The 26727-nt window shown below is 38.7% G+C and overlaps 2 protein-coding genes across 3 annotated transcripts in view; both read right to left on the minus strand.

Moving 5' to 3' along the window:
• LOC106957842 (zinc finger protein 98-like) overlaps positions 1-5552 on the minus strand; it is an 11004-nt gene extending 5452 nt beyond the window's left edge. The window contains exons 1-5 of the mRNA XM_015049362.1: positions 5174-5552; positions 2031-2317; positions 1280-1488; positions 466-579; positions 211-376 (exon numbers count right to left, since the gene is read on the minus strand). Of these exons, the coding sequence (XP_014904848.1) occupies positions 211-376; positions 466-579; positions 1280-1488; positions 2031-2295 (754 nt within the window). The 5' untranslated portion in view covers positions 2296-2317; positions 5174-5552. The remainder of the gene's footprint in view (positions 1-210; positions 377-465; positions 580-1279; positions 1489-2030; positions 2318-5173) is intronic.
• A 2759-nt stretch (positions 5553-8311) lies between these two features.
• evi5l (ecotropic viral integration site 5 like) overlaps positions 8312-26727 on the minus strand; it is a 60173-nt gene continuing 41757 nt past the window's right edge. For both annotated transcript variants that reach the window (XM_015049359.1, XM_015049358.1), the window contains 8 exons: positions 24013-24153; positions 21788-21904; positions 20419-20559; positions 20151-20321; positions 19066-19212; positions 18397-18492; positions 18172-18267; positions 8312-12505 (listed from right to left, as the gene is read on the minus strand). In XM_015049359.1, the coding sequence (XP_014904845.1) occupies positions 12188-12505; positions 18172-18267; positions 18397-18492; positions 19066-19212; positions 20151-20321; positions 20419-20559; positions 21788-21904; positions 24013-24153 (1227 nt within the window). In that variant the 3' untranslated portion in view covers positions 8312-12187. The remainder of the gene's footprint in view (positions 12506-18171; positions 18268-18396; positions 18493-19065; positions 19213-20150; positions 20322-20418; positions 20560-21787; positions 21905-24012; positions 24154-26727) is intronic.

Raw genomic sequence — 26727 nt, forward strand, 5'->3', positions numbered from 1 at the left:
CGATCATTATAAGTGGTCTCTTAATTTTTTCCAGAGCTGTATATAGAAATATATAAAAAGCGCAGCAGCTTACAGAGTTTACACCAGTTTGCATCTTATTACAGTGTTGGTTTGTCAAAGCTGCAGTGTACAACATTAAGTTTCAGTAACAATCAGAAGCTCAACTCGGCACATTCGTGTCACCGATGCTAGCAGCTAGCATAAACCTACCTGTGTGAATGAATGTGTGTTTCTTCATGTCCGACTTCTGGTGGAATCTCTTGCCGCAGTACTGACAGGGATACGGCCGTGTGTCCGAATGTATGAGCAGGTGGGTGGAGAGAGTGGAGGAACGCTTGAACACTTTCCCACACACCTCACAGCCGAAGGTCTTCTCCTGAAACGTGGAAGTGAGAGTCGTTAAAATACAACATTCAGTGCTGCTTTCTGAATATAAATCGTCTGTAAAGCATCTGCGGTTCTGACCTTGCCCCTGTGTGAAGACTTCTTATTATCAGCCCTGCTGGCCTTGAAGTGGGCAGCTTTGTTTCCATGACTTTTGCATATATGTGTCTTCAGGCTTGACAGAGATGAAAATATCTGCAGAAAAGAGATGAATGGTGTTTAGCTAGACTAGTGAATCATTAGAAAGTGTTTGAAAATATAAAAAATGATCTAAAAATATTGAGAGTTCTTGGTGCAAAGGTTTTTTTGTTTTTTTTTAGCTCTTAAAGGTGACCTATTATGCTTCCTAGAACAGGTTAGAGCATACAAAACACGTTCACTACATTTGTTTTAAACAAAATCATTCTTAGATAAGGGCATTTTAGTCGGCTCAGTTGTGCCTAATTCGATCTCCTTTCAGAGAGAACTGTTTTAGGATCTGTTGTCATTTTAAAATTCAAAATGGTCACCGAAGTCAGTGTTTATACTCACATAAAAATGGCTGCAAACAGATGCACAGTTATACAAGAAAAAAACAGCTGAATAACTGTGCAGGAGCTCTGCTTGGGTTGCTAGGTAACGGGCTGGGCTTCTCTGGGGTTGCTAAGTGACAGGGTGGGCTTCTCTGGGGTTGCTAGGTAACAGGCTGGGCTTCTCTGAGGTTGCTAGGTAATGGGCTGAGCTTTGCCTGGGCTGCTAGCTCACTTTCCAGATCCCAAAAAAACATGAACTTAATCCCATTAATCAGCTATACGGAGTTTTTTTTGGGGGGGAGGGGGGGTTTGTTTAGTAGCAGTAGAGACTCAAATGAAAGTACAAAAACATTCAATTGTGAATAGTTGAAATGTTGACATACTTTGCCACAGAGCAGACACTCTTGCCTCAGTGCACTGATCCTGGAGCAGCTGCTGTTCCTCGTCTCCCTCTCGATGTGCTGTGGTGGAGTCAGATGTCCCAGGTCCTCTGACAGTTTGTCCGGATAATCTGAGCTCACGGCAGAACTCAGCCATGCTCCTGTTACGGGAGGGATAGCGCCCCCTTTCTCCTGTTTGATAAAGGTACACCCTACAGAAAAGAAATGCAGGGTATTAAAAAAAAATCACATGGTCATAAACCTATAAACATGAAACCTCAGACGATCAAATTTGACAACTTTTCCAACATTTGTAATACTGCATGTGTGGCGTGAAATAATCTGTCACTGTAACGTACTTTTTCATCAATATTAAAGAATAAATTGCTTAAAATAAGCTCATACATCTTTAAGAAAAGTTACGAGTAAGTTAGTTTGTCTTATTTCAAGTGTACTAAGATATTCAAACATGTATTTTTGATCTCGAAACTAGAAACTAGACCAAAATACTTGGTAAAAATATTATGTTTTTGCAGTATAGTCAAATATCTTCAGTACAATTAAAGTTTCAAGTCTTTTATTTTGAAACTTAAATGCAACTTGAGTCTGAATCTCAAACTTGATTCATCAAGAAAAGATGCTACAGTAACATGCATTTTGCACCTTTCATCCCAAAACACATGCAAAGTAGAGATGCATGAAGAAGATTTGGAAATTTAAAAGAACTTGACTCATGAAGGAATATGTCTCCTACCGTTGGATTTGGGACTGAATTGCTGAAGAAGGTGCATGTTTGCATCGGTGCAACTGGAAACATAAATGTTGGCCTGTGAGGTTAGAATAGACGCTTGCTTTTCATCTGGCTCTTTGGCTGCGGAGTACCCCAGGGACGCGTCCCAGGACTCCACGTTTTTCTCTAGCTTGCCGAACACCACCGGGGTGGAACCAGGACTGGGGCATCTCACTGCGGCCCGAAGGTGGTGCAGCCCTCCGCGCTTCACCAGAAAAGATCGAGGCATCACTCAGCTGATTCAAAGTAAACTACAGCAAGAAAAAAAAGAGAGAAAGAGATCACACAGTTAAATTTAGCTTCAGAAAATTTGACAAAGTATGTCAAAAATTATTACTAGAAATGGTTCAGATTAGTTTTTTTTTTTTTTTTTGCCGTGTTAGTGAGAACCTCTTAAACAGTGGAACCAGAAATACTCTTACTGTGCAGAAGGGGGCAGCAGAACTACATTCTTTCTCTGGTTTAAATCTGAACCTCGTATTTACGGAAAAACAGCCACGGAATTACAGGATTAAACGAGACAATGACAAGGCAGTTTTCAGTTTCCGGTTCCCAATAAATGAACCATATCCTGTGAATTTAATTTTGATATTTTGGATGATAATTAGGTGCTTTGTTCCCAATACTCCATAAAACAAAAAAATAACAAAAAAAAAAAAAAAAAAAAAAAGAAATAAAAGAAAAAAAGAAAGAAAGAAATCTACTAGTTTTACTTTAAAATACACCTGGAAACTCTGTATATTTAACCGTGGTCTCTTTCCTATCTGTACTTGTTGCTAAGCTTTAAAAATGCAGTTTTGTGCAGGAGTTTATGCAGAAAGTTTTCAAAAGGGCGGGCCAGATGTGAGCCGGTGATAATCTTGGGATGAGAAACCAAAATCGAAAGTCATAGTTTTCAGCAGGCCTTTAATGCAGTGTCATTTATAAGAGGAGAATATGATGAGTCAAAGCAGCATACGATGGAAGATAAAAAATGGACTTAGGCATAACTAACTACATAATAAAGTAAGTAAATACTACAACTCATTAAAAACATCTCCCTCCATCACAGGGCCGGTGAGGCCGGGCCGGGCACTGCCCTGCTTGGTGCCGCCACCGCTTTCTTTTCTACAAGGGTTCCCAACAAAGGATTAATAAATAACAGTTCGCTACTTTCTCAGACTTGAAAAACGATGAAACAAAGCAAAACTGTTTAATGACTGGAACTGAATCTAACACTGAGGTTTAAATTTGCACCCAACAGCTATGAGAAGCGGACCATTATCACTTAAAAGCAACACGTCTCATGACTCAGTGTCTGCACTTGACACATTTAAAGGAGAGACGCCAGTTCATGGTGCTGCTGATAGAAACCAGCGGGGTTGGACCATCATCGCCATGTTTTAAAGCAGCAAATCTAAGTTGAATTTAGGAGGTTTAATGAACTAATTGAAGTATTTTGTGAAAGTCTTTCATTCTGTGTGGTGAAATGAGATGTACTGACTGCAAAAAATGTAATTAATATATCCAAAGTGGGGCAGGACGTCACTCACTGAGGCTGTCAGTCTTGTCCTCGGCCTTCATGTCTTCCTCCTCTTCCTCTCTCTGTCCTCTTTCCTGTTCAATAGCGCTAAAATAAAAGCTGCTAGTGTCGTAAATCGTAGCGTAAATAGCTTAGTTTTTGTACATTTCCAAAGTGAGTGTTTGTGACAGTTTACTGAATAATAACTTTGAATCTTAAAACGTAGATTTTTTGTTTTAGATGAACAGATATGGTTTCCAACCATGAACACGGGTTTTCTACAGACTGGGTTCAACAACAACTACGAGATTAGAAACAATTTTTTTAAAAAATAATCTGGAACAAACATGTCATTTTTTAAAATAAATGCTCAGTAGTTAATGCATTTTTTTTTTTGTGAAGAATGACATCGTTTACAACGAGAGACTTGTTGGGATTACAGCAAAAAATATCGGAAATCATGAAAACCATCTGCTTTGTGTGTCTTAAACCTAATTCAAAAAGTTAATTTAACAAACAATAGATGTTTAATTTTTTTTTATTTGAAATGACGTCGTGCTCATGTATTACACATCACTCATGGTAAGAAAGAAAGAGGTTGTAGATATGAGTCAGGACATTAGTTGAAAAAGCTGCTGGAACAATTTGAGTTTTCTTCGACTCCATGGAGAACAAAGTAACACCCTGCTAAACCTCCACCACCTTCTGCTGCACACTGCTGCTCAGCTGGTGTAAAACAACTACAAATGTTACAGAAAACATTATTCTGTGTTTCATAATGAAAACTGGGATATTTTTACTCCAGAGTGTCTGAAAATCTTAGCCAGACAATCCGCCCTTTCAGTTCCTGACTTGTGTATTTTGTGCTTATCTGCCCGTTTTGGGATGTAATTCATTTTTCTGAAACGTTTCTATTTTGGTTTCGTCTCTGCGTAAAATGAATGAAGTGGAAGAGCATTTTTACGCTTGAATTTAGCTTGCCTGACTTTAGAATCACATCAGTTAGGTGTTAAAAGCCTAGAAAAGACAGAAAGCCTGCTTTTACTTAGCATAAAGTACATCAAAAGGAGCAGAAGTTTAACCTTTGACCTGTGTGTGCGCGTGTTACATCTTAAAGGGGTTTCTTGTGCAAACAAAAGAAGTAAAAACTCGTTTCTGAAGATCACCGAACTTAATTTCTGATCAGGTTTTCTCTTCATCAAGACACAAAGGAGTTGCAGGAGACGTTTACGCTTGAAGGCTGTGATTTATGCTGCTGCTGCTGCTGCTCCTGCCGCTGGTGATGGCTCTTTGGGCCGGAAGCTCTCTAACACAACCCGGTTCGCTGCGATCAAGATTTTGTCTCAGAAATGACCAAAGATGAACAAGGAGTCATCCTCGATCATTGTTAATCAGTTTATTATTAGAGGAATGTAAAAACGTGATGTTGAAGGTGGAGAAACGTTCCTGGGAATCCTAAAAGCTCTGACTGTAGGACTGAGTCTCCAGTGTTCAACATGAAACCAAACGAGGAGTTTTTCAGATTACACATTTAGGAAAGTGTATGTATGAGCAGATGTGTACAAGTGGTTAGAATGAAACTAAAATAAAAAGTGCAAACACTCACCAGATTTTTTTTACATCCCACCGAAGCTCCCCAGCATCCCAGAGACTTCCTGCTGTCGCCGTCTGACGGACCGGAGGCTCACATGAAGCCAGAGAGAGGACACATGGTCAGCGCGCTCACAGGCTGATCGCTCTGGGTCGAAGTGATGAGAGCAACCGAGGACGAGGAAGTGCTTCGGCGCTGAAGCCTTTGAACCCACACCACAAAGCTTCCTCACACACAAACTGAAGCGCTGCACACTCAAGGAAGCAGCAGCACCAAAAACGACCCGGCTCGGTTTAAAAATAAACCCCAAGTGTGCAGGAATCACAGGAAGGTTGCAGTGGGGCGCAAAGCCACCCACGACAGAAGGCCCGACTAGGGAGGAATTAAATAAATCTGATTAAGAGGAAGGAGACTGCGCTGGAAATTCTGCAGAAAGTGTCGACACGTTGTGTCGACACGGTCGTGTTTCAACAGAGACCATCGAGGTCGGGTTTAGAAGAAGGAGGTTAATGCAACAACAATTTGCTTCTGGTGTATTGAATGAAAACTAGGGGAACAGGAAGGCCACAAAGTCAGTTCAGTTCATGTTTATTCCATTTTTTTTTTCTAATTCAATAATAATCATCATCATCATCGTGCTTTTGGTTTCTGGTGAAACTAACCTGAAGCAAACTGTGGCGAGAATTTCTAAATTTATTACCAGATTTGCGAGTGAAATGCAAACGTCTCTGATGAACAGTGATTCATTCTTGGCTCGCAAGTCATTGGAAAACTTTGGTTCGACCATTTAGCAAATATATTCACAGTCATCGTATGAGTAAATAAAAAACACATTTTCTACATATGTATCACTCCAAATCGAAAGCAGAGAATTAAACATTACCTGATTAAAAACTTGATTTGTCATTTTCCACAGAACAAACATGAGACGTTAAAACCAGGATGTATGTTGGTACCATTGTGACAATGTTAAAGTTCATGGCAGAAAAATGAACTTCTTTTTATGTAACTGAATAACTGTGACTGCATGAGACAACAATTATAGAACTACACTGAAAAACATCCAAGCTTGAAGAGTGAAATTTATTAAAGAGTCAAATTTATTCGTCAAATAAATTTATCCGGTTTTAGTTTTTGAACCTAAATGTGAGTTTGTGAAAGATAAACTTACAGCAGTAAGTTGTTAACTTTTTATAAATTTTGTCAAACCTCCAAGAGTTGAATAAACTAGAGTTTTTAGGTTAGCACTTAAAAAACTGAAAGACGAAAAAGACAGTAATGGGAACTATTTCCCAGAATGCTTAGCGGCATGTTTCTGTATCCCGAGATGGAAGTGCGTCACATTGATCCGACTCTGGTGTTTTATTAAGGAAAATGTTTATTTTAAAGCTTGAGGATAAAGTCCTGTTCACACTAAATGTTTCTGAGCTGAATTCATTGTGAAGTTTAATAAAATTCATTATCAGATCAGAAATTTTGTTCATGCAATTTGAAACAAAAATTATTCTAAAGTAAAATAAGCATTTATTTTACTTTATATTGTGAGTTAAATAATAGAGAAATGTGGATCTTTAGTTTTTTTTGATATTGTGAAATAATTATTTTGTTTAAATTGCAGCATTAAGTTAAAACTCACAATTCAAGATCAAAGAACTTAAAAAACAAAGTTTAAACAACTTGTCTCTTGTTGTTAAATCAACTTCATAAACTTTAATTTCTGAGTTAAAACCAAAATGACTTTGTCTAAACTGCATTTTCCAGGCAGCAGGTGGACTTTCATTTTCAAGTTAAACCAACTTCAAATGTTTTACAGTGCACAAACACAAATACTATCTGTAATTCAAGTCACAAAAAATTGTGATTTTTATCACTAAACTGCACACACAAGCTACACCTTATCACATTTTACAAATGTATTAATCTTTATTGATGCTTATTGAACAAATAGTCAACATAATAGTAAAAAAACAATAATCTTGACAAAACCAACAATATTGTTTTTTTCCTCAAAACATCATTATTTGGATTTAATCAAAAAGAAATGTATCACGATATATGATACAAACTTGATTTGAGCATCTAGTTATAAAGTTGACATAAAAATCAAACTTTTCCACTCTTCTCATGTAACAACCACAGATTATGTATTTTAATGGCAATTTATGATATAGATTAATAAAAATGTGTAGAAATGATACATTGTTTAGAAAAAAGAATGACTAAAACTCTGAAATCATGGTTTGGATTAGCTTTTAATGCCATCCTTACTCTAAGACAACTAAATAAAATAGTCCACATCGTCTGTCTGTGCGTAATTTACTCTCAGTGTTAACAGAAATGCTCCTTGACGTTTGGGAACATCGCATTGAAGACCAAAGAACACAGCAGGGAGGAAGAAGATTATAGAAAGATTTTAACATCCCACAGAGGAATGTTCAATCCATGGAAAATGAAAAGATGAGCCGACCAGGACAGGCTGAGGGTGACTCTGGAGGGGCTGCAGAAATCAACAGCTCAGGTGGGAGAAATTGATGACAGGACAAAGGAGATGACGAAGAAGCTGCAGGAGACCAAAACTGAGGATTTTTGGTTGGAAGAAAAAGCTTCAAAAGACTTGAGATTGGGACGTAAATTAATCTAAACACACAGTGGTTCATATCCATCTGTTAAAATGGTCCAGTCAAAGTCCACACCTAAATCCACTTGAGTTCTTGTGGCGATGGTTGGAAATGGATGCCCTCAATTCAGTCGGACTGAGATTGAGATGTTTTGTGCTGGTTTGTTGCATAAAATCCAAATAAAATAAACAACTCTGAAGTTTGTGGTTTCAATGTGACAAAAATTATTAAAATGATGCTTGGATCATTTTGCAACACACTATTTATACTAAAAACCTTAGTACAGATAACACGATGTTTTATATAAATATCTTTAAACGTGGCAGTATATTTGTCTTGTTCTGTAAGATTTACTGTTCAGAAAGTAAATATAATACATTATTCATCTTTACAACAGCTGCAAGTTTTGAAGGCATCATTTGCTGCACACATCTCTTCCTTGTGAAAGACCAAAGTTACATTTGAACGTTTATACGCTGATGTAACGTAGAGATTATTTACCGAATGTCAGACAACAATAAAGTCAGACCTGTGCAAAGGTGCAATGTCAAAGTTTATTTTGCATCATTCATAGGATACAGGACACTGAAATGTATTTATCCCCATCATACTGAAATCCATACCATTTTTACTGTCGTATAATAATAATGTGTCTGACAACATGAGTTGAACTGCATGAGCGGCTGAATGCTGTGGGTATGAAACAGCAGTCACATACAGTACAGAGATGAGAGGAATCCCAGATCAGGCGATCCGAAACAAAAACTTTTCTTTTTAATCCAAGATGGTAAACCTGGAGTAACACAGTGAGTCCCATGTAAAACAGCTTTGAATTCCAGTCAAAATGGCGACATAATGAGATAATCTCCCAACCTTTATGGCACGTTTGATCATTTTCTCACATACTGTAGTACTGCTAACAAGTCAAAGTTATGACACTGAAGGTTAATGCTACCATATTAAAACTAATTTACAAATAATAAAAAAAGTAATCACAGTTGGATCTAGTTGGGTTGAGAGACAGTGGTGAGAACGGAGCACCATCACCGATGTTGGACGTTTCCTCAGTAATTTCCCTGCAAGTTCAACATTTGATTAATTTATTTATTCTTACCCTTTTGGCTCCTTTTGAAATCAACTTTAAAGATTAATTATGAGACCATAAAATACAGTTCAGGTTTGAGCATTCAGGTTTTGAACCAACGCAGTCCAAAACAAAAAGAGTGAAATTGCCCTTTAGCATTTGTAGCCAGCTGTTGTATTCTCCACTCATCACCAATTGTGTTAACATGACTGACCCCATATAGAGGCTAATACGTTTCATTTATTCATTTCTTTTTTGCCTGACGGTATCCAAAATCTCGATGCCGATTCCAGTGTCGAGATTTCAGTTGCTACATCCAGCTGTTGACACCAAAAGGCTGTTATTTGCAACAGTGTGGTGGGGAAGCCAACATCCTCTTTGCAGCTCTGATGGCCATCGCTGGAAGATCCAGTTTCCTTATTTCGCAGGAGATGGCATCGGGGCTGCATGTCGTCACGGTTTCACTTGGACAATGCAACGTAAAAAAACGTTACGGGGGACGAATTCTGTACCCAAGTGTTGCAAACGCGCTGGAAAACGAAGAAACAGAAGTAACGGAGCAACTTAAGTTGATCAAAAGTGTGGCTGTGATGCTTATTTTAAAATAGTTTCAGTGCTTCAACAACAAAATTGTTCAGAGGAAAACAAGCTTTTGAATCGGATGCCCTTAAAGAGACAGAATAAACTACAAGGATTAGGATCGATTTCCTGATATTAACTTAATTTTAAATTTGAACTGAAGAGTAAAGCACCTGAAGAAGTGTTGGACATAAGCCATTCACCTATTAAATCTGTTTCTGTAGATGAAAATAATGAGAAATAATTTATATGCATTTCCAAAAATTACTCATCTTCTACCTTTTTTTTAAAATCTTTCTTTGTAGTGCAAAAAAGCAAAGATGGCTGCTTTATATGAAAACACCCTGTTTGATAACGTATTCGTTTTTCAAACTACTCAAGACCTGACCGAACATGATATAGCTTTAAATATCTGAATTATGCTGTAGGTAATACTTTGCGTTTAAACAAAACAACACTACGTTTGATATGAAAAATATTTTTCAGTCGTTTCTCTTGCGTACCAAACATAATTTGGTTAATTATTATCGGACATCTTATAGCGCATTAAAATCTAATTCCCAGATGGTTGGTAAATTTTCAAATATGACAGAAAAAAAAAAAAAAAAAAAAAAAAAAAAAAAAGGACTGTGTAATGTGCACCATCTTGATGAAACCGAATACTGTGAGTTTCACACCTTTGGTCCTTGTATACATGCACTATTCACAACAAGAATGCATCTAAACCGACAAACTTCAGACATGTTGTAGGGCTTGATGTTCGACCAAATCAAATGCCGTCTGCCATTATATTTTATATGCTTTATATAGAAAAGCATATAGAAAAGGCTTTCACTTGTGTTAAAGGGATAAACTATTAAAGAGTTATTCTCTACTGAAAAAATAAAAAAAATAACCAAGGCATACAATTGAAATAAAAAATTATTTGAGACAATATTCTGCAAATCTGATCAGTCGTAGATGACGAGAGACTTACGACCAGTGACTGATGGTTTTGTCGTTTGGATCACTGAGAAACATAAATAAAAAGAAACTGATCTAAACAGGAAGTATCAGTGGTTTACTGATACGATTATGACCAGTAAACAGATTTGCACAAACTTTAAAAATATCAAACTAATTATGTTATCCAATTTGTGCAGAACGCTTCTTTTAGGATTGAAATTCATATTTTAAATGACGTTTGGCGACCCCGAATGAAAAAAACGAGCTCTTCTCTTTCAAAAAGTAATCAAATCTGATCACCAGGGAAACTGAAGTGGTTAGGATGAACTAAAACAAGGTACCACCGTTAGACAAAAGTTAAAAATTCTTCCTCTAATAAGTCAGATGTTAAACTCAAAAACTTTAATTGGGTCTATTGTGATTGCTAATTCTAAAAGATCTGTTAGAAATTGTCAAATAATGCAGCCAAGTTGACATTTTCCTCATTAATTCTTTGTACTCAATGTTACACAGTGTTTCAGTGTTTCCTGTTAAACATGATATGCCCTTTGTTTCAGAGAAAGCAAACATCAACTCTCCATGCTCAGCCAAATGTCAAAAGACAGTGAAATAAAGACCAAACCTGTTTCTCTTTCTCACAGAGAAACTGAGTGCTTAATGTAAAAAAAAAAAAAGTTAATTGTTTTTTTTCTGCTTTTGCAAAGCAACTCCCAACTTTAAACTGTGGCACATAAGAAAAAGTGACATGTTTTCAGTAAAGCAGTGATCTAGAACAACTAAAAACAAACAAAAAAAAACACCTAAAGAGGATAAATCCAAAATCATAGCAGCACATCTTTCTGTCTCTGAAACAGTGTCACAGTAAACCCACAAGAAATGACAGGTTGGCACAAAGGACGGTGTAAAGTTTGGCCTCTATTGGTATCCCTATAATGACTAAGAGTTTATACAGATATATAAAAAAATAAGAAAAAAAACATACCAAAATAAGTTAAAACATATAAATAATAAAAAAAACAAAAACGATTTGGCAACTTTGACTTTCTAGCTTTTCTGCGGGCTGTTTTGAAACGGTTTGAAGATGAACTGCTGCACTGACATGCTCGCTTCCTGGCAACTGCAAGCTACACACAGACAAGACGAGTATTCAATATGAATTATTTGAGAAAACCATCTTGTTATGTAACCGAACGGCGTGTGTATGTTCCTCTGCAGCAACCTTCATATTGTTGGGGGTGGGGTGAACGTTTCCACAGAAATCGGAAATAATGGATGGATCTTCTGAGGGAGAAAAGTGATTATGAAGCTGTTTTAACTCTGAGCCAACCAGGAAGGAGGAGTTGGGGAACGCAGTGCATTATGGGAGTAAATCTTCAGTCGTAGAGACTCAGGAAATGTGGCTTCCCATCTTTCCCCTCCTTGTGGCCACACATCTTGAGCAGCGAGCAGCAGCAGTTGTGATACAGTCAGTCCTCTCTGTATGCATGTTGGGTGATTATGTTTCGAAGGATATGCAGTTTCTGGCACACGGATATGGAGAGCGGCCGGCCTTACATCGCCGCTTCTTGAAGGAACACCGGATAAGACTTTCTGGTGACGTCGAGACGTTCAGGAACAGAGACGACAGGAGGAGATGGGCAGAAGACGGTCATTCGGTACCACCACGTCTGCGTCACACAAACGGTAAACACTGGGGAAGCCAAAGAGGATCAGACTGATTAAGAAAATCAACAGTAAGAGTTGCCCCTGGATTCTCCTTGGGGGGGAAAAAATGCAAAGGAGCGACCGAAGCCTTTCCAGGTCTCAGTTGTCCAGCACGTCAGCGCACACCATGTTGCCATAAAGCTGCTGCGGGTCTGGATGCGTCTGTACCCGCTCCTCCGCCTCGCTGTCCGTGCTGCCTTCGCTGTCGAGCCGGGTCGACTGGTGACACGGGTCGGACAGCGTGGAGTAAAGGGCGGTGGCGGGCAGTGGGCTGTTGAGGAGGTCGTCGTCTGAGCTAAGGTAGTCTCCCTCGGCGGAGGTGGGGCTGGCCAAGCGCAGGTCCTGGTAGTTGGTGCTTCCTCCTCCGCAGCCGATCCGGGAGCTCGGAGCCGCCTTCTGCCCTCGCAGCTGCCTGACCTGAAGGCAGAGGAGACAGGTTTTACTTCGACAGACCCGGATGGCTTCCTTTTCTACAAATCACTGGCATTCAGATATCTGTGACATCTCTCAAAAACCAAAAAGGTCCCAATCTGATCCCAGTTATCTTAGCATTCGGACATCAGGATTGCCTGTGACAATAATGAATGGTCAAATACACCAAGTTCACCAAGCCAACTCTGAACGCAACATACTTTGAAGTTTCTTCTGAAGATGGAATTAGGACATAAGTCTCTAAGGCTAATATCTGACTGTTTCATGACGGTCTGAACGTCCCAATTCCAATCTTTTCGCCCAAAAAAATCTGATCGGTGTCGCTTCCATATGAGGTACTAATTTGGATACGTTTCCGACTCTTTCCAAAAAGTGTCTGCAGTCTGAACGATCATGTCCCTTTTTGTCTGGCTTTTACGTTATTGATGTGAGGGAAATGCAACTAATATCCAACTTTTCTACGGCAGTCTGAACAGCCCAATTCTGAACTTTTCACACCAAAAAAAAAAAATCCGATTGTGCCTATACATACATACGTGGTACCAATTCGGATGCGTATCTGATTGCTTTCAAAGTGTCTGCAGTCTGAACCGTCATGCCGCATCTTATCTGACTCTTGGCATAATTTTGCACCGGAAAAACCTAGCCGCTGCAAATCTGGACATAAAAAAATGGTTGAAAATTATGAATTTATGAAAAAAAGTTTGTCACTGAAGCGCATCACATCACAGTCCCACCACTCATGGCTCTGACTAATCCTAAGAAAATGGCAGTCGACGCTCCACAGAAGGTCAGATGTCAGTGCTATTAACTTTCTTCATGTTGTCATGATCTTGTGACAATACTGTTGGCTCTCACTGCTGAATAAACTTTAAAATCCATCCATAAACAGCTCCATCCATTTTAACTTCTGTAAACAATGCGCCTCTTTAACGTACTACTTTGAGCTAGCCACTCAGTTAGCCAAGTTTGCTTTCTCAATAGTATGTGTGACCGGGTGAAAACACACTAGTGTTATGCATCTAAATCTATTTTTATGCCATTAAAACACATTTGATGAGTTGAGGTGAGGAGAGTCCAGAGAGAATATCTGTCTAGAGTTTAGTAAAGGTGGGATATTTTATTAGGGGAACTGCTTAAAACCAGAACAAACCTCAAATGGCACCACTGTGTTTGTCTCCAACAGTTTTTATGCAACACCTTACATCACTTAATGACAGAAACATTCTGTGAAATCAGCAAAAGAAAGAATAAATGAGACTCACATAGCAGAGGATATATTAGCTCTACACTACATTTGGTATCTGGTGTGCTAATCTATGGCGTAAAAAAGACTTTAAATCAGAAAATACTTGAATTGAAATGAGGATGAAAAGCTCAGCTGGGACAAAAAAAAAGTTTGGTTAAAACAGACATTTAAAGGTTTTCTTGTGTTTGTCAGTCATAAAATTACTTGCCAGGTGCTGGGAATTTTTAAAATGGGTTACTGCGTGTGAAGGAAGAAAACTTCTTCACTTTGTCCAGATAACGCTAAAAGGGTCTGTATGACTAAATCAGAGCGCTCACGTCTGTCTGACGTCAGAAAGTATTGGCCCCCAGATTTCTTCTGTTTTGCTCTTTTGTCACATTTAAATCTTTCCAATCCTTAACCCTTCTAGACCGGAACGTGTCGGCGGCGACACATCTAAATTTGCAGTACCGTAATTCCGCCACACGTAGCGCTATCTGAAAAATCCCAACGGTTTCTGAAAGGGGAGACGTTGCACTTTCCAGCAAGTATCGGGTTAATACGGCAACTTCACAGCTGCAGAGAGCGTAATTTACGGTATATTTCATATTTTGTCCAATGCCATCATCTATACACACAAAATATATTGATCAGTTTTCCAGTTATTATTGATTAAGCAGCTCTGAACAGTTTTAATTAAAGGCACTCAGTGTTTCAACTGTTTCGCAGTTTTCTGGAAGTTTGTTCCAGATTTGTGGTGCATAGAAGCTGAATGCTGCTTCTCCATGTTCGGTTCTAGTTCCAGTTCTGGGGATGCAGAGCAGAACCAGAGCCAGAAGACCTAAATTACATCGATCGGAACTTCACTCAAAATCAACAAACTTCAATATTTTTTCCACAAGTTTATTACGAATAAATTCTGAATTGGTCAAAAACATTGGGTTTAAGTGACGCCAACTCCCACCTGCAGGTGGCAGTATGTCTTACAATCTGCGATTGATGTTGCAAATATCAAAAAGTCACATTTCCAGTTATATGTAAGCATAAATATCTCAGAATTGTAAATATTTCTAAGTCAGCGCCACAAAATCAGTGATTTTGATTGCAATAAAATCCCGAAAATCATGAAATCCTGGAGGGACTGATCAGTTCAAAACCATTTCATTTTAAAAAGAACTTGCCAAATGCAGACTTATTAATATTTTATCAGTTTGTTTTATCAATACATTCTGGACCCCAGATGAAAATGAGTCTGAGCGCCCTGCTCTACAGGGTCGACCCAGACTTGTCGCCATCACAAACACTGATGTTAGCAACGGTGTCACAATCGGCTATAAGGCTTTAGAGGGGAATCACCTTTTCACTCAGGTCTGATTGCGTTTCTGTGATGAAAAAAAGTCTTCATTTGAAAACATATTTCTGTATTTACTTAGATTATCTTTGACATCAAGATTTGTTTGATGATTTGAAACAAAACCACAAGAAACATCCGTTTTGTGGATATCTCTATAAATAATTAAAAACACTCGACAAATCTCACAGAGCTTTGAAAACATTTCCCGTACGAAGGAAAATAGTTTGTTCTAGTCTGAAAAAAAAGAGACAAACTGACTTTACATGAATGCTTTCTGCATGTTAACCTTGCATGTACCACAGTGACTCATGACAAATCTCAGAGGTTTTAGTTTTCCCCCTATCAAACACTAAAAGAAGCTGCATGGTAGGGGGGGAGGGTAAATCAGTGGTTAACCAATGGAAATGTTTTGCCTGACTGCTCTTTGACAGACAGCAAAACTAAAAACAAAATGAACTAGTTTAAAGTTTTAGGCTAATTTTTTTGTTTTTTTAGAGATATTAATGCCAAGTTGATCACCTGGAGTGCAAAGACGATGGCATTATGCATCAGCGGTACCAGAATGAGTAAATGCCAAGATGATTTCTTTGTCACTACACTGAGATTTCTCTAAATGCTTCATTGCTTCCTCATCTGTACTCACGCAAGTTTCAGTCTCTCTTATAAAAAAAACCAACACTTTGATGAAAAAAAAAAAGTTGTGGGAGGAGAAGAAAAGCGTAGCGTGGAGTGGAGCGGTAAAGAGCAGGGCACTCTCAACGCAACCAGCTCACTACAAAGTTCAACCAAACTCTGTTGTAGTCACGCACAGCCACTCTCTGAATGAACAAACCCAGACTCATGCCGAGTGGGAGGTTTGAGTCTCAAATCAGAGCTGGAAATTATCTCTGCAACACGTCACAGAGTTTTCAAACACATGAATTTTGACAACATCTGACTGAGTGAGCTGTACATCTGTGGGATTACTGAAATGTTTTTTTTAAGAAAACCTCAGCCAGCATTAAACATTAAAGCTTGCTGGAGTGAGTGATGAGAACCCCGGTGCTGGGGAGGATCAGTGGTCTGCTGTTACAAGAAAAGCTCAAAAGAGTTTGCGTGTGTCGAGGTGGAAGTGGTGTCTTGATATGAAGCTGCGTGCAGATGACGAGATTGTTCAGAGGGGTTAGCAAAGCTGCAGGCTATTTGCATGCAATTACGCAGTGTGGATGGATGAAATGTTCTCCACCAAATACTTGAAAACCATTTTATTCACTCAAATCTTAAACTTTTTCTAAATCACATCACAGCATCATCTGTGAATGAAGCAGATTGAACTGAAATCTGTGAGGTTTTGGAAGAGATTAGTCCAATTAGTGTCATTATAAATCACCTGGTTTGTTTATGTTTTTACTTACTTTTCAACACTTAGCAATACAACCTAGATAGGAAACATTTAAAATGACTGGTTGGATTTAATTCAGTCTTATCCAGGATGGAGATTTATTTTACAGTGCAAGTGAAAAGAAGTTCCTGTAATGCTGTCATAACATTTAGTTTGATCAGACATATCTAACAAAAGAGCAGGAACTTAAAAGTAGCTGTAAAGAAACAGTGCATGAAAAAAAATATATTTGAAGGGTTTTCCTTGGCGTTGCTCTTTACTTCATCATAAAAATATTGTGAATACTGTGTATGAATTTAGGGGAAACGGTGGCAGACATGAGCTTAATCAGATTTATCTTTTGGGTCAAGCCAACTTGTGAATATTGCTCAATCTTTTTCTCTTACTTCTAATAAACTGCATGTTTCTTTTCATTCTGCACATAAAAATGCAACCAAAAATCAATCTATTTTCACATTTAGCAGCCCTACCGATTAGATTACATTTTAAATTATTGGTCAATTTATTTTCACAATAAAGCTTTCAAAATGAATACTGAAATCGCTTTCAGAATGACTTCAAGTCATGGGAAAAAGAAAGACTATCAGATGTAGAGTTTCAAAGTGGCAATGATCTTGTCTTTGCTGGGTTTTAACTTTGTTCTAATCTGAAGCATATTCAAAAAAAAAAAAACCACACACCACAGATCATGCTCTTAATTAATAAGCAAACATAGAGCCAACATAGAAGTGTGACAAAACCAGGCACCTCAAAACACTCGATTTGTACAAAACGCACAGAACTCAAGAATTTAACGGGGTGCACTTTATTTTTAGTGCGAGTTTATTCGGTCTAAAGAGAATATTTGCTTGATCAAGTAGTTTTGTATTGATGTGGTTTTAATGAAATTCAATAAAATTAAATGATGCGTCACATGTTCTAGATATTGGAATGATCAACCAAAAAAAAAAAAACTTCTGAAAACATTTTACTTACTTTCTTTTTGAATAATCGGGCACAGATTAAATCAAACTCATACGTTCAGACTCATGAGAAAAAACGTCTAATAATTTTCTACCGCAAAAAAAAAAAAAAAGCATGGCTCCTATGTAATCAAATATGCAGGCACTGATCATGCGATTCTTATTTTTCTTCAGTTTCTTTTTATGCACTGTGGTGAACTTTTGTTTTTATTACGTTTAAACCTGCAACTTGATTTGTTCTTTTTAGGAAGAAAATGCTTTTTACTCATCATTATTATATTCTTTTTGTGGCAGAAGCTTGTTAAGTCAACTGTATTGCACTGAAATATATTATATTTATACTGATTGTACCTCAAGGGACTACAAATGACAACTAAACTCTGGAATATTATGTGATATGATTTGTCCCTTTTGAAGTAAATAACAACAAAAGTGAATCACAGAGACCTTCAAAGAGATTTTGTTCAGCCAAGATGTTTCAAGTTGCAGTATTTTGTGAACCTGTGAGCTGGACTTAAGTCCAAAACTGAATATTAGGCTTCAGTACCAAAGTTTTGCGTAAAAATCCCCTGAAATAGTTTGAAGTAACCCTGGGTCTTTGCATTGTTAAAGCATATTTAAATGCTCTGAAAGAAGAACAAAATAACACCAGAATCAAAGGTAAAAAAAAAAAAAACATCTTAATGTTGTTGGCAGGTTCCTGGTCATGCATAAATAAACTCTGACCTCATTCTTTAGCTCAGCAATCTGGTCCCGGAGCTGGCTGATGTACTGCCTGGAGTCTGAGTGGTTCAGCTGCCCCTTGATCAGCCCTTCTTCCTTCTACAACAACAGTTACATACTTGAGTTTAGCATGATAATCTCTCTCTGTGGCGAAATAATCTGCAAATCAGCACAGATTAAAAAAACAACAACACTGCTGGCAATTTTGTGAGACTTTTATATGAACACCTGTATCTCAAGTTCAGCAATCTTCTGTCTGAGTTCAGCCATGACAGCCATGCTGTCGGCCTCCCTTAGCCTCACTGCCATCACTTCTTCTTTACTCTGCCAAGAAAAACAGAAAAAAAAAACATTTTCTTTTAGTTAAAATGTAAAATCAGCATCTGAGTGAGTGGAGCAGCTGCTTGTTCATTTTTAAAAGAGGGATCCAAAGCTTATGTTTTGATAGCTTTTTTTGTTTCTTCTCAAAGAAAACCTTTAAGTCTGGCAAATTTGTTAATATACTTAAACTAAAAATGGAACTATAAACTATAATAATTGCTCCATCTTTTTCTCAACCCATTTCATCTCCGAACTGGTCAAATCCAGTTCGACCCGTATGCCACAGACTGATTTGGAAATAAAAGTCGCTTCATCTTAAAAAGGAAACTAAGTGATTCTGAATTGAAGTTGGTCTTTTCCGTGTCTCAATCCTATTAAAACAGATAAAATACAATAAATTGGCTGATTAAATCAACATATATCAGAGACAGAATTAACTGTGAAAGAAATAAGCAAAATTATTACAGCTCAGTCATCCAAAGCTTTGCTCTCTCTCAAGTGCACAAACAGCCTCTGTTACATTTTTATAAATCTGTGTTTGGGTCTTCATAGTTGTACTGATCTCTGAATCCACACCTTGCAGTCCGACTCCGCCTGCTTCCTCTTCATCTCGTTGAGCTGGGCCTGCAGAGCTTTGTTCTGATTGGCCAGCATCTGGAGCCGATCTTGCAGGGCGGAGCGTTCCTGCTCATGACGGCCAATCAGTTTGCTGTGGATCTGGTTCTAAGTTAGAGGAAAGTTAAAAGAGGAAGACACGGAAATAAGACGCTGTAACAAAAAGCAGAACAAAACATGACGTATAACATCGTCCGTCATTATCAAGTCACATTTCTCGAATTGTTTACCATTTCTTTTTTATTTTGTTCGTTTTGTTGAGGTGTTTCTCTTCTGTAAAGAGTTTCTTAAAGGGGATATATTATGCAAAATTCACATTTTGCACATTTTTGTACTTCCTTTCTGGTCTCTACTGCTTCTAAGCACATAGGTGCTTTTTGGCAATAAGTAAAGGTTTTTGGTGTCTGGAAAATTAGCCATTTCAAAAACCTGCCAAATGTAACATCACAAATCAGCAGGCACTACTCATCACCTAGCAACCACTGCACAGCTCTGCCTGTTACCTAGCAACCCAAGCTGAACTCCAGCACGTTTGATCTGCCCAGTACAATGGCTGCTGGAAAAGACGAGTGTTTGGTTGTTGATCTACCCCTTGCTTGGTAGTTTTGTTGGTTGTGCAGGAGGCTCTACTTCTGCTTTTTGAGGATGTAGGTTTGTATAATTGTGCATCTGTTTGCAGCCATTTTCAAGTGCGAGTTGGGGGGCGGAGCCAGCAGCAGCTTATGTGGATTTAAAGTGACAAGAGGCTCTAAAGCAGCTCATTGTGAAAGGAGCTCAACATAGGCAGAACTGACCAAACTAAAATCTCATTATTTATGAATGATTTTATGCAAAAAAATGTATTAAACATGTTCTGTATAGGACCTATCCTGACCAGTTCAAGGAAGCACAACAGGTCAACTTTAGATCTGCCTCCTTTGTGCGCAAGAAGAGCTTTAGAGATCTTGGAAAACTATGGTTCCAGAAGACTTAAAAGTATTACAGAAACTCTGGATTCTAATAAGTTTAACACAATCACAGGTTGATCTACAGTGTTGATATCTGACCTGGCTGTCCAGCTGCAGGGCTTTGAGTTTGACCTCCCGGAGTTCAGCCTGGGCCTGGGCCTCCCTCAATCTGACGGTCATCAGTTTGTCCTGCAACTCGTTCATCGCGTTCTTCTTCGGGGATTCCTTCCAGTGGCCTCCGCCGCCGCCGGTGCTGCGCGACATGTGATGCTGCAGGAACACAGAGTAAATGTTTCTAACTCGGCTGCTTAAACACGCCTGGACAAGAGAGTCACGCAGAGACGCATTGGCTGTCTGCGTCTTTTACCTGCCAGCGCTGGTTGAGGTCAGTGACGGTGTCCTGCATCTCTCTGAACGACCGCAGCGTCTCCAGTTCCCGCAGCTTCATCTGCTTCACTTCTTCCTGCAGGGCGGCCATGTTGTTTTCATCAGGTAGGCAGCTGCTCCTCTAAAAAATAATATTTTTTGGCAAGAATATCTTAATAATAATAACAATTAAAAAAAAAAAATGAAGGATCTCAGTCTAGTCAATCAAGTTGAGTCTGGTTTAATGTGTTGGAGGGAAACATCATAAATCATCATAGTTTATAGCCATGTTTAGAATAGAAGCAGCATTGCAAAAATTTCCCTAAAAAAAACAAACAAACAAAAAAAGTTGTACTTCAGTCTGAGCTGAATATAAAAACAAACATAGAAGTGTGTCTGTTCTGTTCCTTTTAATCTCCTGGAATGGATCCACATCAGGTTCTACTAACTGCTGAGACGTTATTGAACCTCCTAATTAAGCTGCAGGTTAAGGAACGTGTTATATTGGTTACAGGATGAAAAAACCAACAGAACAGATTTGCTCCTTCCACACACAGTAGCGTTTAGCCACCGACTGTGGACAAACGTCACGTTGACATCGTGCACACATGCACAGTCAGGTCAGTTTGCAAAACTCAGATCAGAAAAGGTGTTTACATGCACACTGTTCAGATTATCGATCTGAATAAATCACCTCTCTCATTCAGTTTACAATTTCATTCCAATCAAGCTGAAACTCTGGGTGCACCGACTGTAGTTTTCTGACCAATCGCAATTACTGATCTACCAAAAAGCCTGACCTGCCCATTCCGATTTTGGCCATCACCAACTTTTTTTGTCTGAAATGTCACTAAATACAACAATAAAGTTGCTGGGTTGGCAACAGAGTTGGTGACTATTGTTAACTAAAAACATGCAGGCATGACCTGGTAGGCCGGTCCATCTGTCAAATCTTTCTCATGGGAGAGAAGAAGAGGGAAATGGTCGATTTAAAGATCTTTGCCAAAGTAGATGATATCGGTAGACATGTAAAAACTGTCCCATCACTGATATCCCAAAATTAAGGAAATCAGCACCGATAAATCGGTGCACCGCTCGCTGAAACCTATCATAATGTTCCATTTGGGGCGTTTATGTGATGCATTTTTATCAGCCAATGGTGCCGATTACTTCAGTCCATTTAAGCTTATGTTACAGCTAAATGATTAACACCACAAGGAGATTTGATATTCTGTAAACATGAAATCTAAAATCCAAAGACTTAGAATTGAGTTTTCGTCTCAAACACTTTTGTTGACTCCATGACATTTTGTAGCACGCTGTCAGATTCACTTCAAAATGTAAAAACTGTTGCTTGATCGTTGCTTTACCTTCTCCAGATCGAGCACCTTGTCTTGCATTTCCTTCAGCGCGCCGAGCAGTTCGGCCTCGTGCAGCCGGGATTGCTCCAGCTGCGTCTGCAGGTTGTTCACAAACTGCTCTGTGTACTGGAAACACAAACTGTCATGTTACACACACACACACACACATCATACAGCAGCAACTGATATCAGTTTCAGTTTGTTGATCGGCTTTAACCCGTTTAATCCCAAAAATTCTTTCCTGCAAAGAATACTTGGCAACAATTGTTGCCAAGTATTCTTATGATCAAAAGATGAATGAAGGGATACAATTTTCTTTACATATCACAATTTTCTTTACATATCAGTAGAAGACACTTGAAAGAACATATGTTCAAAATATTTTATTTATATTTGTTTATTTAAATATTTTACTGACTTCTCTGGTTCAGGTTTGTGACAGATATTTACCTCCAGCGTCACAAGCAGGAAGTAAAGAGGTCTGGTCATGTGACCTTTCACACTAGACACATGGAATTGATATTGCTTAGAATAGACGTTCTATCATTTGATTTAAAAACTTCAATTAGCTGCCAAAAGTCAAAACAATTCTTCCAGAGCTTCCACAAGTTAGAAAAAATGTCTGGCAACAATTGTTGCCGGTGGGATTAAATGGGTTAATTTGCGCTGTAGGACTTTTCTGTTTACTGAAAACTTTTTTGTGCGTCTTATTTCAGAGTGCAAAGCAGATGCATTGTGCTGCTCATTTTAGGGTGAGCAGTTCTCTTCTGCAAGTTTACCACAAGGGTGGTAAACCTGGGTGTGAACTCTGCCACATCTCTTTTTGCTTCTTTCTCCGGAGAAAAGAAGAAGCATTACTACTATTACACATCTGCAACCATTTTTCTCAGAATACTGAAAATTGTCAAGATGCATTTGAGGAAGATAATTATAAATCAGACAATTCAAAACTGAGAGGAGCGTTTTTAAGTGAGAGCATCCGTGGAAATCTGCTGAGCGCGACAACGAAACAAAACTCTTCTTGGACAAAATTCAGCCGATAAACACACACACAAAAATATAAACTTGCACTTTTGCCCACTGACTACCCCTGACGTCAGCGAATTGAAAGCCACTGCAGATTTTTAAGCCACCACATCAAGGTCGAACTACAAAGTGGAGGGTATGAGAGCAGCAGAAAAACGGCAAATGCAGCGGAAAAATACCTACAAGGTAAAATACAAAAGCATTAAATCAGGCAAGTACATAGCGTGAGTAGAGAATTCTCGATTTGTCATTCTGGGATTTTCAGTCGTGGTTATCAAAGCTGTCTAAGAGTGTGAGGAGGTGTGTGAACCCTGGGGGGCGGAGGGTGCCAGCAATCTGAGTTGGAATAAGATTCTCCACTCGCAATGACGTCATTTAGAGTGAAATCACTGTATTCATTTAGATTTTTCTCAAATAATTATGCAGGCTGGCAATTTTAATAAACAACCAAACAGGCATAGACTCTGAACCCTCTCTAGACTGACGTGTTGCAGTGAGTTGCAGTCGCTGTGAGATGTTTAACTGAATTTTGGCGGTTTCCAACACTATAAAAAGGTGTTGTATATTTGGTAGGAGTCAGAAACAATGATGAACTTATCAGGTTTTAGCTGCTGGTGGTCATAATGAAAGAAAGAGGGTGTTTGTGGCTTTGTGACAATCTAATGTCAGCTGTTTGACACAAGTTTTATATCGGAGTTACAAATATTGATTAAATATGAGCAAAATGAAATGATGGATAATGCAGATCTACACTGAAAAAAAGAGAATGGAGGTCCAATATAAAAAGAACTGCGTTAATTTGTCACATGTAACTGAATTAGGTTTGTCACAGTTACTGTTTGTTTAATGGATTTACTTGAATGGACTTAATTTGACCATTTGTGGCTAGATAACGCAATATATTTAAGTTGGATCACCTGTTTTCTTTTTTCAGTGTGGGTTGGATTAAAACATGAAGTTCCAAACAATCAGCACCGAACCCGATAAACTCACTGCTGTCTTGGTTTTATCGTCTCTGCAACACTGCAGAAATGTTCTACAGTCCTGAGTTTTGCAAATATAAGAATGTGCTTATATAACAGGTACACCGCAGAGAAGAATGATGTTTGATTTCTGCTCAAAAGAGCAATTCAAAAGATTTGAGAACAATAAAAACCAGGTTATCTTTCTTTTTAAAGTGGCTGTGAAGCTTGAAACAGGTGATTTACCGTCTGCTGCTGCAGCTCCCTGATTGTTTCCTGGGCTTTCTCCAGGCTCTCGCTGGCCGTGTTGCACTGCTGTCTCACCACCGCCAGCTCCCGTTTGATGACATAGTTCTCCTCTGCTTCCTGTGCTCGAGTCACCTGACCCTGGATTAGCAGCCAGAGACCAAGGGTCAAGATCAACAGCAGAGTTTTGGTGTGAACATGCGGGAAATCAGGGATGAAGGGCATGTTACGGTTACATAAGGGGATACAGAAAACATACAGTTAAGGGAAACATGTCTGCTATATGTTACACAACAGACGTTTTCCCCTTTGAAAAGCTCCTTTAGAAGAGAATCACATTCAAAAATCTATTGACCCTTTGCAGCTACATCACCAAATCATTCTAGGCGCCATGATGGACGTCGGAAGTGATGGACGAGAGTTTTGAACAGAGCGACTGTTCGAGACGAACTAATTTGTCTGAAAGCAACACCTGGTTGGGGGTCAAAGACGGCGGTGTTTACAAGCTTGAAACGGCTAGCTTGGAAACCGACCCATATCGCCTCCTCCCTACGTGTTGATCAAATTACTGACTTTGCCTGAATTCACACAACATGATTTATATCATTAAGTCACAAACAGCGTTTCCCCTTAAACCGGAGCAGCTTTAAAAACGTACAGAAGACGAGATGCTAAGCAGTTTTTTCCGTTCTTATGCTACATGACGGTGGGGCACCGTTTCCATGGTAACTGACAGTTATGCGCGTACCGCCATATTGCGATATTTGATACGTTTCTAATAATACTTAAGTATATGAACGTTAATCTTCTTGCCTTGTGAAAAGTGTTCGCTGCAAATCCGCGGTCACACTGAGGTATGCCAGTCATTAGGATTGACGGCTGCTATCCGTCGCTGCCGCATCTTTCCTCCAACAACAAGAATTGTTGTTCTTTTATCAACAGCAGCAGCAATGTGGCCATCACTTCAGAAGAACAGGCTCAAGGATATCTGACTATCAGAAGCAAAGTGTCCCAAAACAAACTGGTAAAACATCAGCGACTGTTACCAGATCTCTCTATGCTAAAGCTCTATTAATTAATGATTTCATCACCGAGCGTAATATTGATGTTTTATTTCTGACAGAAACATGGCTGAATGACAATAATGAAGCAATCGTACTTATTGAATCAGCGCCTCCTACGTACAATTTTTTAAGTGAGAATAGGAAACACAAAAAAGGAGGAGGCGTGGCTTCAATATTTAAGAATACCATGAACTGTAGTAAAATCTCTTTGGGTCATTTTACGTCTTTTGAGTATCTTGGAATTGAGGTAAAAGGCCACAAACGAACTTTGACACTAACTTTATACAAAACTCCAACATATGTGGAAAATTTCTTTATGGACTTGAATTAACTTCTATCTCTCATATGCATTGATTATGATTGTTTAATAATTATTGGTGGTTTCAACATTCATGTTGACAACCTGAAGACCGAGGGCCAAAAAAGCTGTTTGATATATTAGAGAGTTTTGGTTTAACACAACATGTCAAACAAGCAACACACACTCATGGACACACACTGGACCTGGTTATCAGTAAGAATATTTCCAACGTCTCTGTAACTGATGTCGCCCTGTCGGATCACTTTGCTGTCATCTTTGAATGTTCTTTATCCGTTAACCCACTTGGACAAACAGCTACTATCACAAAACGTACTTTCACAGAAAACACAGCAGAAACATTTAATCAAATCTACTCTTCTTCCTCACCCTTAAGCTATAATGACATAGATGAGTTGGTAGATGATTTTCAGTGCAAACTTTCAGATATCTTTGATTACATTGCCCCCATTAAAGCGAAGGTTGTGTCTGGTAGGAAGAAATCTCCATGGAGAAATGCACAAACAGTTCTGTCTGCAAGACAACTCTGCCGTAGAGCCGAACGGAAATGGCGTAAAACTCAACTACACGTTTATTATGACATCTACAAGGAAAGACTACGTAACTATCACACAACACTAAAACATGCAAGGGAGGCTTTCTTTGCAGACGTCATAAGCAAAAACCTTAACAATGCTCGAGCTCCATTTGCTACAGGCTAACAAATCCTCCTGTGATGCTGCCACCTGAACTTCAATCTAATGCCGCCTGCAACAAGTTTTCCAGTTTCTTTTCAGAGAAAATTCAAAAGATCAGAGGATTAATCTGCACATTCACTCCAAAGCAAGTACCAATGCTGTGCTCAAATAAAACAAACGCAGGAAAAATGACCCAATTTCAACTACTTCATTATAAAACCCTAGAAGAAATTATAAGTCAATTNTGCTTTTGAAACCTAATCATGAAACATTAATTAATAATCTGATGTGTGCCTTGGAAAATAAAACTTTTGCTTATTTACTGGGAAGAATGAACTGATAATGAATGTTTCTGAGCAAGTGTTATACTTATGGAACTGATAACGGAGGTTTCAGTGAAGATGTTTTTTTCTTCTCTTTCCAACCGAAACTCCTTTGAACCAGGTTTGATTTAGAGACAGAGGTACCAATTAACCAGAGGTGGGAGAAATTTAGAGAAACTCCAAACAGGAGAGAGATGGGCGGAAGGCACCGTGTATGTGAATGATAAGATATAAAAGGAGAATTGTATGTGTTGAGCTTCACTTCTTCTTCTTCCTTCTCTCTTGCTTTTCTTTTCTCAGACGCTGATATTTACTCTGATTTTCTAAATAAA

This window comes from Poecilia latipinna, unplaced genomic scaffold (assembly GCF_001443285.1).
Source record: "Poecilia latipinna isolate Pla-1442-1.1 unplaced genomic scaffold, P_latipinna-1.0 Scaffold942, whole genome shotgun sequence".
Taxonomy (NCBI): Eukaryota; Metazoa; Chordata; class Actinopteri; order Cyprinodontiformes; family Poeciliidae; genus Poecilia; species Poecilia latipinna.